Raw genomic sequence first — 13,032 nt, 5'->3', positions numbered from 1 at the left:
TTTAAGTAAAACATTTTCTATTTCAAAACACAAAGTTAAAAGAGGAGTAAAATCTTTTTCGGTTCACTACATTAACAAGCTAACAAAACATCAGCAGAGATTGTCCTATACATCTGTTGTTATGGTGAATATTTGCTATTAAAATAGATGGCAATAGATATTATAATGAAGAGCAGTGAATAATAAAATGCTTTGATTAGTGAAAATTAATTGCAGTTTGCGGTCTTCTTTCAAAAAAACATTGTATAAATAGCAAATGAAACCTGTCGATGCTAACTAAGAGTATGTACTGTACAGGTGTCATGGGGTCCAGTCCGAGTACATGCTACAGGGCAGTTGGTTTATGTAGGGTGACTGGCTATCCAGCATAATGATATATAGACTGCAAATGGAAATCACACCGCAGTCTCTTCCTACTGTGTTATGATGCAGGAACAACGTATAATTGTAGTATGTAATCAAACAAGTGGAAGTAGCTATACATACAAACTCCAATTAAAGGGGCTCATCTGTGACTTCCTAACTGACAACCAAAATATTTCTGGGTCACAGCATTTAGACCCAGTCCAGACACAAACACCCTCCGCATGGAAAAAGTCTTATACAGTTTAATAAAACCCAAAGGGTTCTATAGCAGTCTCTCTATAAACCTACAGAATCTAGTAGAAAATTACATACTTTATAGAGAATTAAAAGATCATCCTACAGAATTTAAGAGTGGATTCTTTGTACTTCTGTTACAGAATTCTATAACTTGGGTTAAAAATTCTGTACAAAGGTTATCATTAAATTCAATAAGATGTTTTATAAGGGTGCAGATAGCTTGTTTTTATAAGCATAGGAAAGCCAGGTCCACTTCCTCTCTTTCTTCTCTCCCCATCAGTACATTGGCTATTTATTTATTGCATTGACTAGCCTTCACTCTGGAGATCTAGATTCAAATCTTGATTGAGTATGACAAATGAGAATGAATTTTTGGCTTCAGCTTGAGCCTTGACTAAACCACCACTCAAGGCAAGGAGGTTCATGCTCTATGCTCAAGGAACACCAATTCAGGAAAAGCAGAATGGTTATAGGTCAATTGTTCAGATACAATTATGTGAAGAAGTTGCCTGCCTGCCTACCCGTGCTTTAAGTCATACAAAATATATGAAAACAATGTTTTTTCCTGTTCACTACTCTTATTTTACCTAACATTTGTGTGCGTGTGTGTGTGTGTGTGTGTTCGGGGGAAGGGAGGATTTCTTTCATGCTATTTGATCAAGCCTGTGGCAACATTTCTCAATCCATATCCTACAATACTAACACCAGATCTATATTATATTCATCTCCAATAAATAAGGTAAGTTAGCTATTTTTGAGAACCTTGCTAACCCTGTTGACTGGGTATTTTGGTCTCAAATCACCCTCTAACAAGGATTCCTTTACATCATTGTGCTACCAGCATCACTTACTCAGAAATCTCTCTTATTCCCAGTCATGAATCTTTATGCTGACAGAACCTTTTGTATTGTTTCTACAACCAAATGAGTAAATGCTTTTGTATAAGTTGTCTCCATATAACAATTATAATTTATCATCTTCCTCTACATTCCCTCCCACATATGCATATTTGTTCTTTCCAAAAGCAAATCTTAGGGGGATACATTCTCATCTCCATGTGTGGGAGTTGCATGTGCATACCCTTGTGCACCATGTGAGAAGGATGAATCTTTATCATGCATTTTCTCAATTGGCCAAACTACTTATAGTTTTTGTTTGTGAAATTAAATGATCAGTGGTAGTAGTTAAGAAAGTATCTGAAAAGATCAAACAATAAAACTATACTTAATAGAAGCAATCAGTGCAAGAACCAACAGTATTTCAGAAAGCAAGAGCATTCTCCTATACTGTAGGCTGCAGATACTTGCTATTATATTTCCAAAGCCGTGGTAATGTTCTAAAATTCAGAATAATCCTTTTCTCTACTCATTTTCGAACACCTAAAAAATCAATAAAAATACTCTGCAAGTCTGAGTCTCAGTGTTCAAGGAACATCTTACCTGTTATTATGAAACTGACCACAAGAAGCCTACCCCTTCCTGGCACAATACTCAGGCTTGTACTTTTGTTAATTTCCACAGAACTTATGGTTTTCACAAATATTATATCATTGCCAGAAAAAAAAAAGAATTATGTAGTTTACAGCACTAGTACTAAGGGTAATAGTCATAGTTTTGATGATCACTGGTTTGTTACATACCAATAATTGTCCTTATTTTCATGCATCCTATTCATTTTGGGTAGGATACAAAGATCATGTTACCACATTTTCTAACAGCCTGTCTTGAAAACTAGTAAGCTAGTTCATTAGCATTGAATGCTGGGATTACTTCACTTTTGGTGACAGTAAATATATTATGTAGTAGATGGCTCTACTATTCCAAGGAGAACTGTGTACAATTGTACTATAATACAAAGGTTTAATAATAATAAATTGTTAACTTGTAGAATTTCTGCTCTGGACCATGTAACTATGCACCTCAGAAACCCCCTTTTAATATGCATTTTACTGTTAGCCAGTACCTTGTTTCTGTCCTTTTGAAAAATGGTGTTACCACACAAATCAAGTCTTTTTGGAAGGTTTTGTTAACGGATAAATAAGTTTCCCATGCCAGGGTCAATTAAAGCTAGTGAAAAATACAGTGGGCCAAATTTTCTGCTTAATGGAAATAGACACAACTCCATTGACTTCAGCGGAGTTGGGTTCACTTACGCGAACAGAAATTTGCCTCAGTATGTCACTTAGATATGTATGAAAAATTCATGAGTTTGTTATTTGGATCCTGATCCCAAATGGTTAATGTAGTTACATAGCCTGAGCTCTCACAATACTTGTAAGCATTTCATTTTGATTTCTGTCACTACTCTTGCATGTAAGTTCTCTATTTAACTATAAAGTAATTTTAAAGATGAAGCCATGTTTAATTTACATTTCAATTCATGCTCCTGTTACTAAGAATGAATGTTTTATCAATAATCCAGACCCTTTTGGCTGATCTTCGACCTAAGCAATCCCCAGGTAACTCCTTCATGATATTTCCAGTTGTTATGCATCTTTATTGTTGTTTGTTGCAAGTATCCATATTCTTAAAAGTAAGCCAATACTGCAAGTTGGTTTCATGCATGGTCTCAGTTTTCTTTTTTGTATAGCAAGTATATATTTAGCTTGATACAGATGAACTCTGCTGAGCTCCAAAAGAAATATTTATCACAGCAGAGTGCAGATCCTAACAATATACTGGAGCCACAAATACCTGCAATAGGAATAATGTTCCAGTCTCATGTTGTCAGACACTGTCAGGTACTGCATTAAAGGATTTCAATAAATGAATCTGTTGCAAAAGTGTCTGGCTTACCCCAAGTGTTATTAAACTTGCCATAGGTCAGGCATTTTGCAGAATTTACTAGTGCACATATTCTTTTATTTTTACGCTAGGCAAATAAGCAGATTAAAAAATAAATACAAGCTCGCAAATAAAATGACAATGTGCATCTATTTCACAGTTAGCAATAAATCTAGTGACAACATGTTATTTTAAGTGAGTAAAATGTAAGATAGCAAGAGATTTTGTGACTATGACTGATAACTGAAATGACTGTATATGGCCTTTGAATACATATTGGGTAAAAAACGCCTACCTTCTTGAAATAAAAGGAGTGTCGTGAGGGGTGGGGGAAGTGGCTGTATTTATAGCAGCAGGTTTTGGGTTAGGTATTTAAGAGGCTTTAAACATTACAGATTAAAGCTAGTACCAATCAGGATTCTAAGAATAGTCTGTTAATTTAAGCTTAGAAAGTACTATTCTGTAGACTGAATAATCATGTTAAACAAGTAACAGAATTAGTGACCCATCATGGCACCGTTGACTTACCTCAATAAAGAAGAGACTCGCTGCTGACGTTGGATGATGGTACATATAGACTGTCACAAGGATGGCTGCTGCTACAATGAGGACCAATATCAGAATTCCAACAATTAAACCAGCATGGAGAGTTCCACCTTTCTTCTCTGCAGCGCTATCGTCTGTAGAAGCTACAAGCATGGAATACTTATTAGCATGGCAACTGTTTTGCGATTAAGAGAGATTATTTCTTCTCGTCTACAATAAATTATTAAAATGACAATTGAACATTTGTTTTCTCTGTCCTACATTTTCCTACTATTCTCAATGGCCCATGTTGCAGAAAGAAATTACATCTTCCTTTCCTCTATATGTGTATTCATATAATGTTAATGAAATGACATTTCCAAATGTTTTATCATTTCTAGCTCAATAAACAAAATTAATATCCTTCTTTCTGAAAGTAATTTGGACATTCTAAAGTTCCTAATTATCTACATAATGAATTTACATAAGAACAAAATTTGACTTTGATTTACCCAAAAAACTATCACAGTTGTCCTACAGACATCAAGTATTAATGCTTTGAAATATGTATTTTGTCATTTTTTTTGCAAGCTTCAATTTGAGAGATGTCACCCCAGTGAGGGGTAGCTAAAAAACACATTCTGAAAGCCTGATTCATTAGCTTGGAGAATGATTTCCCAAAGTCCTGTGCAACTGAATCACATTGCAAAAGTGTAACAAATGAATGTTAAATGACCCTCAAATATTTAAATCTTAGTATGAAGGGAGCACAAGTATTACTGAAGTTGATCATTTTGTTAAACTTTATACTGATGGGTCTCTTGTTGTATTATACATTTGCCTTGGGGAAAGAAGACATACCAGAGTATATCCTGTAAAGCAAATAACACCTCCACTCCCAGGTAAATCAACCAATTGAAAATCTGATTAACAGTGTTATCATCATGATGAAAGAATCTCATTAAGTTAGTTAGTTGTCATCTGTGGTACTGGTTGCACTTGGGCGAGTCTGATTCCTATTTTGGGCACCCCAGAGAATTTTAGTAATTTCAAACATCAACAGTAGGTTAATCAGCTACTATTGCCTATAAACAGAATTCACAAGTAATCAGTTACCATACTGTACATAGAAAAGAAACAAGAAGAAGGGGAAGGCCTTAGAATGATTCAAAAGCCCTGACTTAGTTTTAAGACCAATTGGAACACGTGATTTGCATATAAAAGCTAATATTGGTGCTTGTGTTCCCATCCTTGTCTGCCATTTTGTCTTTCGAACAATCACCTGTGTCATCTGCTTTCACGTGACCCATTCCGGGCTTCTGAATCACTCCAAAGCCACCCCCTTCTTATTTCTTTTCTACATATAGTGTGGTAACTGATTGAGTGACAGTTCTATTTTTATGCAACTGAAAGCTGACCTCATTAACAAGGACCCTTCACTTTTAAGCCCCTCTCCAAAACACATTTCTGTCATGTTGCCTATAATGACGCTTGTTGAGTTGTATTGAAATCCCTTTTGTTGTTCCCTTTCCCAGACTAGGATGTATCTGTTTGTCCTTAATTAGTGAGATCCTCAGGGCAGGGACTGCACCTTCTCATGTGCCTGAAAAGCTCCTAGTACCTCTCAGGCACCACTGCAAACAAATGATACATAAAAATAGTAATAACTACTGTACATGATCTTTTAGCATTCGCCAGCTGGTCAACAGATCATTCAAAGCATATCTTAGACAAGCAAAATTGAAAAAGAACAGGAAAGGGACTATCTATCTAGGTTCTCTCACAATGATGCCTGTCACGGTACCAGCTGAGCACTTAGGATGAATGGTTAACTCTCATGATCCCAGCTACACATGTTCATGCACAGTAGTACTCTCAGATGGAATCAAACTGTATAAAGCTAGAGGTCCATAAACAAAACCATGGGAAGGAATTTAAAATGCTACCCTAACTTGGGATCTTGGAGAAGAGCATGAACATCTGATCCTATTTCCTCCTACAGATTTCCTTTCGTGGCTATAGGTAAAGCAGCAGGAAACTCCTTGGAAGCCAGTAGTCTTCTCTTCCAGGTCTTGCAGCAGTTGGCTATGGAACACTTCACATGTTGCAGGCTCAGATAGCAGTTGACCAGCCTAAGCGTCTCTCCTCTGCTTTCACAGCACTAAGCTCAACCACAAGAGCCCATGGGGCCCAGGTCCATCCTGCCCTTCTTGTAGCCTGCGGGGTTGGGGGTGTTGCAAAGCCAGGCAAAAGAAGAAGAAAGTAAAAGATGAGAGAAAGAGAAACAAGAGACAGAAAAGGATGGGAGACAGAAAGAAAATGGGCAGAAAAGAAAGAAGAGGAGACAAATGTGCTTGAATATGGTGGAACAGAGCTGGGGGGCCCACAACATTACAAGGGGTGGGGGCTCCTACAGCAAAAAGAAGTTGTGGGGCCTTCGCCATTTCAGTGCACTTTAAATTGAATTAACTTTCTTTTTTCTTACTGTTCACAGCTAGGAGCAGATACATTTCAAAATTGCTATGCTAATCATGTTTCACATTTCAAGGGGTCTAATTAATTTTTGTACCAACTGCACAATTTTTTACTACCATGGGTCCCATTCTGCCATCCTTCCTTATAGTCATTTATAAAATGGCTATATGCTGCACCTGAGACTAGACTGCATTATAAAAGCTCAAACTGAAATTTTCAGTTTATACACTGTAATAAGGATAATAATATTTAGTACGTGTACAAGCTTTACATGCTCAAAGCACTGTGCAAACATCAATTAATTTATCTAGAGGCCAGCAGGAGAGGCCTGCTTTATGTTACATGCCCTGGGCCAGACTGTGAACCCTTTATTTGCAGTGATGAGCAGTTACTTGCACAAACAATCCCATTGACTCACACTAGGAGTAAGGGATTCATAAACTGGCTCCCCACTAGTTACTTTTCCTTTTACAACTGCCTACTCCTTTGCTCCTCCACTGAATGCTGGATTAGCACAAGTTAAATTTACTTGACCATTTACACCCATTTTCTGACCAATTTAGGCCTGACAAGTACGTTGTATCACTACTTTGTGGACTATCATATGCTACAGACATCTGAAAGACAGGTTCTAGCCAGGGAGTGGGGACCAGATCAAGTTAATCCCTTTAATTTGATACACTGTCAGTGTTTACTACCTGGATTTGTAAATGAGAGACTCCAAATTATAGCAGCCTGTCAGTATTTCTTCTAGCCCATTGTGTAAAGCATTCCAAATACACTGAAATAATGATCAGAATGGCAAATGCGAAAAATAATAAAATATAAATACATGGTTTTCTAAATGACAAGTGTAAGTGACTAGTGAGCTCCATAATCAAACTTCAGTTCATTGACCTCAGTGTTAGAATGCTGAAGAGAAATTGATTTCACTCTGTTTGCACAGACAATAAACAGTGTTGTCAACTGTGGAAAATATCCTCTGCCATAAATCAAGGACAGGTCTTTAAAAAGCCACAGAGGGGAATGCTAGAAAGAAGACTTGGAATCTTTTTCAGGTGCAAAAACATTAAGCTTATCACAGCCCATCTCCTGCTTCAGGCAAGGCTAAACCTGTAAGGAGGATATTTGTCTTGATGACCAATCCCTTCCTGATGGCAGCTCTCACCAATGAGCTTCCCTCATACTCTCCTTTTCTTTTGCTCCAGCTGTGGGTGTTACAGATAGCATGTTCTGTTTATTAGAGGGTCACACACATCATAGCTTGTGTAGGCTGAGTTTATGGCACACACCAAGGCTCCTTCCATCCTTTCATTTCGCCCGACCACCACGAGCTCCCTGTGTGGTCCCCCTTTATTTCAGGGACTCCCTACAACTCCCCCCAGTCACTCCCTTGCCAGAAGTTCTGTGTGCCCTTCCATTTCCACTTCCCCCATGCTCCCCGCTCCCCCTTTTCATCCCATGGCAGGGGCTCTGCATACTAACTAATCTCCATACCAATTCCCACCCCCCAAAGGTTCTGTGTGCTCCCCATTCCCTTCTCTTCCCATTTCAGAATCCAACATTCTCCTCCCCATGGATAGGGCTCTGTATGCATCTCAGTCCACTTTGTCTCTTCGTATCCCTCCATACTAGGGGCCCCCAATCTCTACCATCACCAGGTGTTCTGTTTGTCTCCACTCTCTTCCCTTTCCAAGGGCTCTGTCTGAACCTTCATAACTCCTGTTCCCCCCCATTTCCTCCTTTCCTCTGGCTTACCAGGGGCTCTGTATGTCCTTCTTCCTCCTTTACCAACCTGCCATCCACCAAAGGTTCTGTGTGCCCCATTCTACCCTCCCTCCATATCAGAGTCTCCAATCTCTTCATGTCTCCTTTCTCCTCCATCCTTATTCTTCTTTCTGTCTGTGAGATATAAGCCATTCAGGATGTCAACATGCTAAAACTCTATTGGAAGGATGGCAGAGATGAGAGGCTGGAAGGTGTTAATGGGTGCCATCAATCAGTTCTTTGTCCTACAGACAATTGCAGAGGTGCTTGAGGCCTGGCTGTGCTGAAGATCTGGCAGGGGCTTCATGTGTCCCCCATTTCCCACCTTTCGGTTTTCCAAGTTCCTCCCAAATCCACAGGGTTCTGGTTGCCTACAACATTCCCTGAAATTTTGGAATTCACAGACAGACATGCCATTGAATTGAGTATAAGGCCTTTGCAATTTCACCCAATTACTCAAATAAAAATTGTTCTAGTATAACTCTTAAACCAAAGGAGCATGTTCAAATGTGCAGGTTAATCTGCTTTTCATTATGGACTGTAGAGCAGGAAGGAAGCAGAGGGTAATTACATGCTTTTTAAAAAACAAACACACAAATGAGCTAAATATTAATTCATTTCAGTCTCCTGCTGCTGGAAGTTCTTCCAAGGAAGCCCTGGTCTACAATGCCAGCTTACGTTGGTACGACTACATCGCTCAGGGCTGTGGAAAATCCCCTGAGAGACATAGCTACACCAACCTAACTCCAAATGTAGACAGCGCTATGTTGACGGTGAAGCCCTCCTGTCGACATAGCTACCACCTCTTGGAGAGGTGGAGTACCTACGTTGGGTACTACAGCGGGCACTGCTGCACTACTGTAAGTGTAGACAAGCCCATACAGACGATGAGTGAAAATCAGAAATGTTTTCATAACTGGATAGTTTACCTTTAAAAACATATTTTAAAAACACACAGACTATCTGGTTTGATTTTAGATTATGTTGTGGCTTATGGTTTGATTGGCTCCTTCAGACATTCTAGTGTAGAAAGACATTAGAGAGACTCAAAGATACATTATAAAGAGACCTACCCTGTTCCTTTTACATTCAATGGGAATTTTGCAAGAATGTATCTAAAATCTTAATTAAAAAAAAAAAAGCCAAACTGGCGATGGTACGCACATCTTGTAAAACCCATTTTGCTGTATTTATAGCATTCGCCTCCCTATAGCACACTAACCATTCAGCTCCATAGAACAGTGTACATGACAGACAGTACTATAGTATACTGCCTGCAAGATCTGCTCCATAGTTCAGCTTGATGCTAGCTTTCCACTATGCTATTATTATAATAGACAGAGATTGTGAGGGCACCTGCCCCTCAATAATGTAGGAAGGAAGGGAAGGGGCTAACTAGGAATCCATTAGAGCAGAAATATAAAGAGGAGAGAGTGGAAGCTAAGGGAAAATCCCTGAAGGTCTACTACTATTTCTTCGGTGGGAGCCTTGTCTGCCCACCTGCACAGGACAGAGTTAGTGAACTTCCAGACCAGGAAGCAAGGAGGAACTGAGGAGCTACACTGACAAGTTATTTTGTTTGAAAGAAATTTTCTAAGTTATGCATTTCTTTTTTAGGCCTCAGTTGAAGCAAGCCAGCCCTTCTTATCAGTTTGCCCTTATATTTTAGACCAGGCTCCAAAAAGCCCTGCTCATAAATCCCAATATAGCTGTACATATGTGTGCACCTGAAAGTGGCAGGATGCATTTTTGTTTTTGTTTTTTTTTTCCTTTTCCAGTTACTCCTGGCTATGGCCCAGGTCACATCCACACAGAACTCTTCTTCACTTATATATTGAGGCATTTAAAAATAACGTTTAAAAGTTTATCAATGTAAACTGATCTCCTGATAACACCTGTGGGCCATGTGGAGTGGGGCACAAGGCCTCAAGTGAATTTGGGGGAGGTGTGGGGAACCACAGCAGAGTTGGAGGGGACACAGAAGACCTTGAGAGATGTAGAAGGGCAAAAAAGGTGAAATCTGTAATTCACATTAAACACTGTGAACCATTAAAATTTTCTACATACAAAACATAAGAGTAATTTTTTCTTTGTGGACAAAAGCCTCTTAGATTTTCTCCTCCCCTGCTCTGCTGTCGACTACTCCCATATCCCTCTCAGACATAATCCTGCCTCAGTGTAGGGGGCTGGACTAGAGAGGTCCCCTCCAGCCCTCCATTTCTATGATTCTATCCCCCTTCTGTGGGCTTGCTATGAAACATGCAGGAGGGGAGCCCTGCTTTGATGGCCTCACAAGATCTATCAGAGATCTATCTATGGGTCCCCTACCTGGGTATTTTATGAGCTAATCCAAGTTAAACTTTTGGTTCTTAATAAAACCAAACCAAACCAAACGAACAGTGAAATGCCCAAACAAAACCTTTCTTTAAAAAAAATTAAGGTTGAAATTGTATTTCAGTGTGAGTCCAGTTTAACACCAAAAATTATTAAGGGCTGATGCTATAACCCTTATTGACTTAAGTAGTCCCATTAAAGCCAATGGTAAAACTCCTGTTGGCATTAGTGTGACTAGTTAAAAGGACTACTCTGATGAGTAGACTTGCAGGATCAGGCCCTTATTTCATAACAAAGGAATACAAGTTGGGCATTGAAATTGTTTTCCTGTGAGTGCTTTAAAAATGCATTTGCTGTTAGGCCATGTGGCAATGCTATAATGTATTATTAATGATCATTCTAAAATAATGAATTTATTGGGCTATTCAGATGAATGAAAGACTATTCACATGAGTAATTGTAGTAGCATAAAGCACCGTCACGTATTTACACTGATCTCTGGAACTAGTGAGTTAGTGTCCTATAGCAGTGGTTCTCAAAGCTGGTCCACCGCTTGTTCGGGGAAAGCGCCTGGCGGGCCGGACCGGTTTGTTTATCTGCCGCGTCCGCAGGTTCGGCCGATCGCGGCTCCCACTGGCCGCGGTTCGCCACTCCAAGCCAATGGGGGCTGCGGGAAGCGGCGTGGGCCAAGGGATGTGCTGGCTGCCCTTCCCGCAGCCCCCATTGGCCTGGAGCAGCGAACCACGGCCAGAGGGAGCTGCGATCGGCTGAACCTGTGGACGCGGCGGATAAACAAACCAGTCCGGCCCGCCAGGGGCTTTCCCCGAACAAGCGGCGGACCGGCTTTGAGAACCACTGTCCTATAGTAATTTAAATGTTAAAGAAATAGAACGTACAATGCGTTTTTCAGGGTCTTTGTGTGAATATGCCACTTGGTAAAGATTGGGGTTTTTTTGTTTTTGTTTTGTTGGTTTTGTCTTTGCTGATTTTCGGCTTGTTTCTGCTTTCCTTGAAGTCAATGATAGAACTCTGATTGGCACAATTTGCATGAGTAAGGACGAAAAAATGAATGTTTCAAGATTGGGTTTGATTTTTAAGCAAAGGATTGTAGCATGGAGATTGTGCTGGCTGAGAAACCATGCAGTACTTTTATTATGTATTCGTAATACTAATGCAAAAGCAATAGTAATACCCGCATGTTCTTAATAAACAAGCTCTTTCCAGTACTGGCTTAGGAATATTAAAATATGTTAATACATTATTATTATTTTGTGTATATAGCATCAAAGAGTGGTGGTGGGGGGGAAACTTTACGCACACTTCAACTGACAGGTCAGATCACCAAAGAGCTCACAATCTAGAGTACTGATCCTAAAGAGAGACACTAAAATAAGCAGAAATGACAGAGTACAGACAAAGAACAGGCCTGTCCTGGGGGAAGGTGCCATTTTTTTCACAATCATTTTTTCAAAGCAGATGGAAATGTACCCTTGCACCTTACATGGAAACTGCTGAGCTATGGAAGTTTTACAGATGAGCCCTATGTCCCATAATCACACATGACAAAGGGTTTTAATCACACAATTATTATGGAATCAAAGAAATTGGAGACTTCTAAAGACCTATAGTTGTTAGGTCATTTGAGCATTGGCCTGCTAAACCCAGGGTTGTGAGTTCAATCCTTGAGGGGGCCATTTAGGGATCTGGGGCAAAAACTGGGGATTGGTCCTGCTTTGAGCAGGGGGTTGGACTAGATGACCTCCTGAGGTCCCTTCCAACCCTGATATTCTATGATTCTATGATTTAATGCCTCACATGGCCAATGCACGGCTGCTCCCTATGAGCCCCTGTGTTTTATGAGAGAATGGGGTTGGTAGAGTATTCTCCAGGGCGGGCCCTCAGCTTTACAAAAAATCCACTCACCTGTTTGTGAAAAATAGCACAATCTGCAAATCTTGAGGTCTTGGGGAAAGAGGGATATGCTGAGAGCTGGGTTTAGGGGCTGCATATTTTCTGCTTTTGGGGAAGCTGCAGGGTTACACCCTCAAACACTGGGAGATTCCAGTTCTGTATCTGAAGTTGAGACACTGAGCCCCTCTCACCACATTGCACTACAACCCCAGTCATCCATTCAAAATACTAATGAACCTAGGCTAACATCATTCCCACAGTGTTCTCTCCTAAGCTACTTCTTGCTCCCTACTTGGTCCAATTGCCCCCTTTCCCAGGAATTTCAGGAGATACCAAATAGCTGCTTCCCCGTAACAGAATCTTTTGGGAATCACCAGGCAAAGGTTCTTTCCCACATGTTCCCTCTCTCCCCACTGGGCAGAAATGCTCCTCCTGGTGCATAACGCTTAGCTGTAAAGAAGTTGCAAGACAGCCCCAAGGATTGTTTAGTTACCACACATGGCTGATGGGGAACTATCTGCAGTCATCTCAGAAAACAGGTGGTTTAGGATCTTACAAGTTGGAAAAGCAGAGAGAGATTTATTGTTTGAAGAACCCTACAGAGAATCAAAGGAACATCCATAACAGTGCATTT

The 13,032-nt window shown here is 40.0% G+C and overlaps 1 protein-coding gene across 1 annotated transcript in view; it reads right to left on the bottom strand.

Moving 5' to 3' along the window:
* PLXDC2 (plexin domain containing 2) overlaps nucleotides 1-13,032 on the bottom strand; it is a 393,218-nt gene that overhangs the window by 17,373 nt on the left and 362,813 nt on the right. Inside the window, exon 13 of the mRNA XM_037890821.2 lies at nucleotides 3,915-4,075. Coding sequence (XP_037746749.1) covers nucleotides 3,915-4,075 — 161 coding nt within the window. The remainder of the gene's footprint in view (nucleotides 1-3,914; nucleotides 4,076-13,032) is intronic.

The sequence above is a fragment of the Chelonia mydas genome, chromosome 2 (assembly GCF_015237465.2).
Source record: "Chelonia mydas isolate rCheMyd1 chromosome 2, rCheMyd1.pri.v2, whole genome shotgun sequence".
NCBI classification, from domain to species: Eukaryota; Metazoa; Chordata; order Testudines; family Cheloniidae; genus Chelonia; species Chelonia mydas.
The sequence above is the reverse complement of the archived record's forward strand: the minus strand, read 5'-3'. Positions and strand labels throughout refer to the sequence as shown.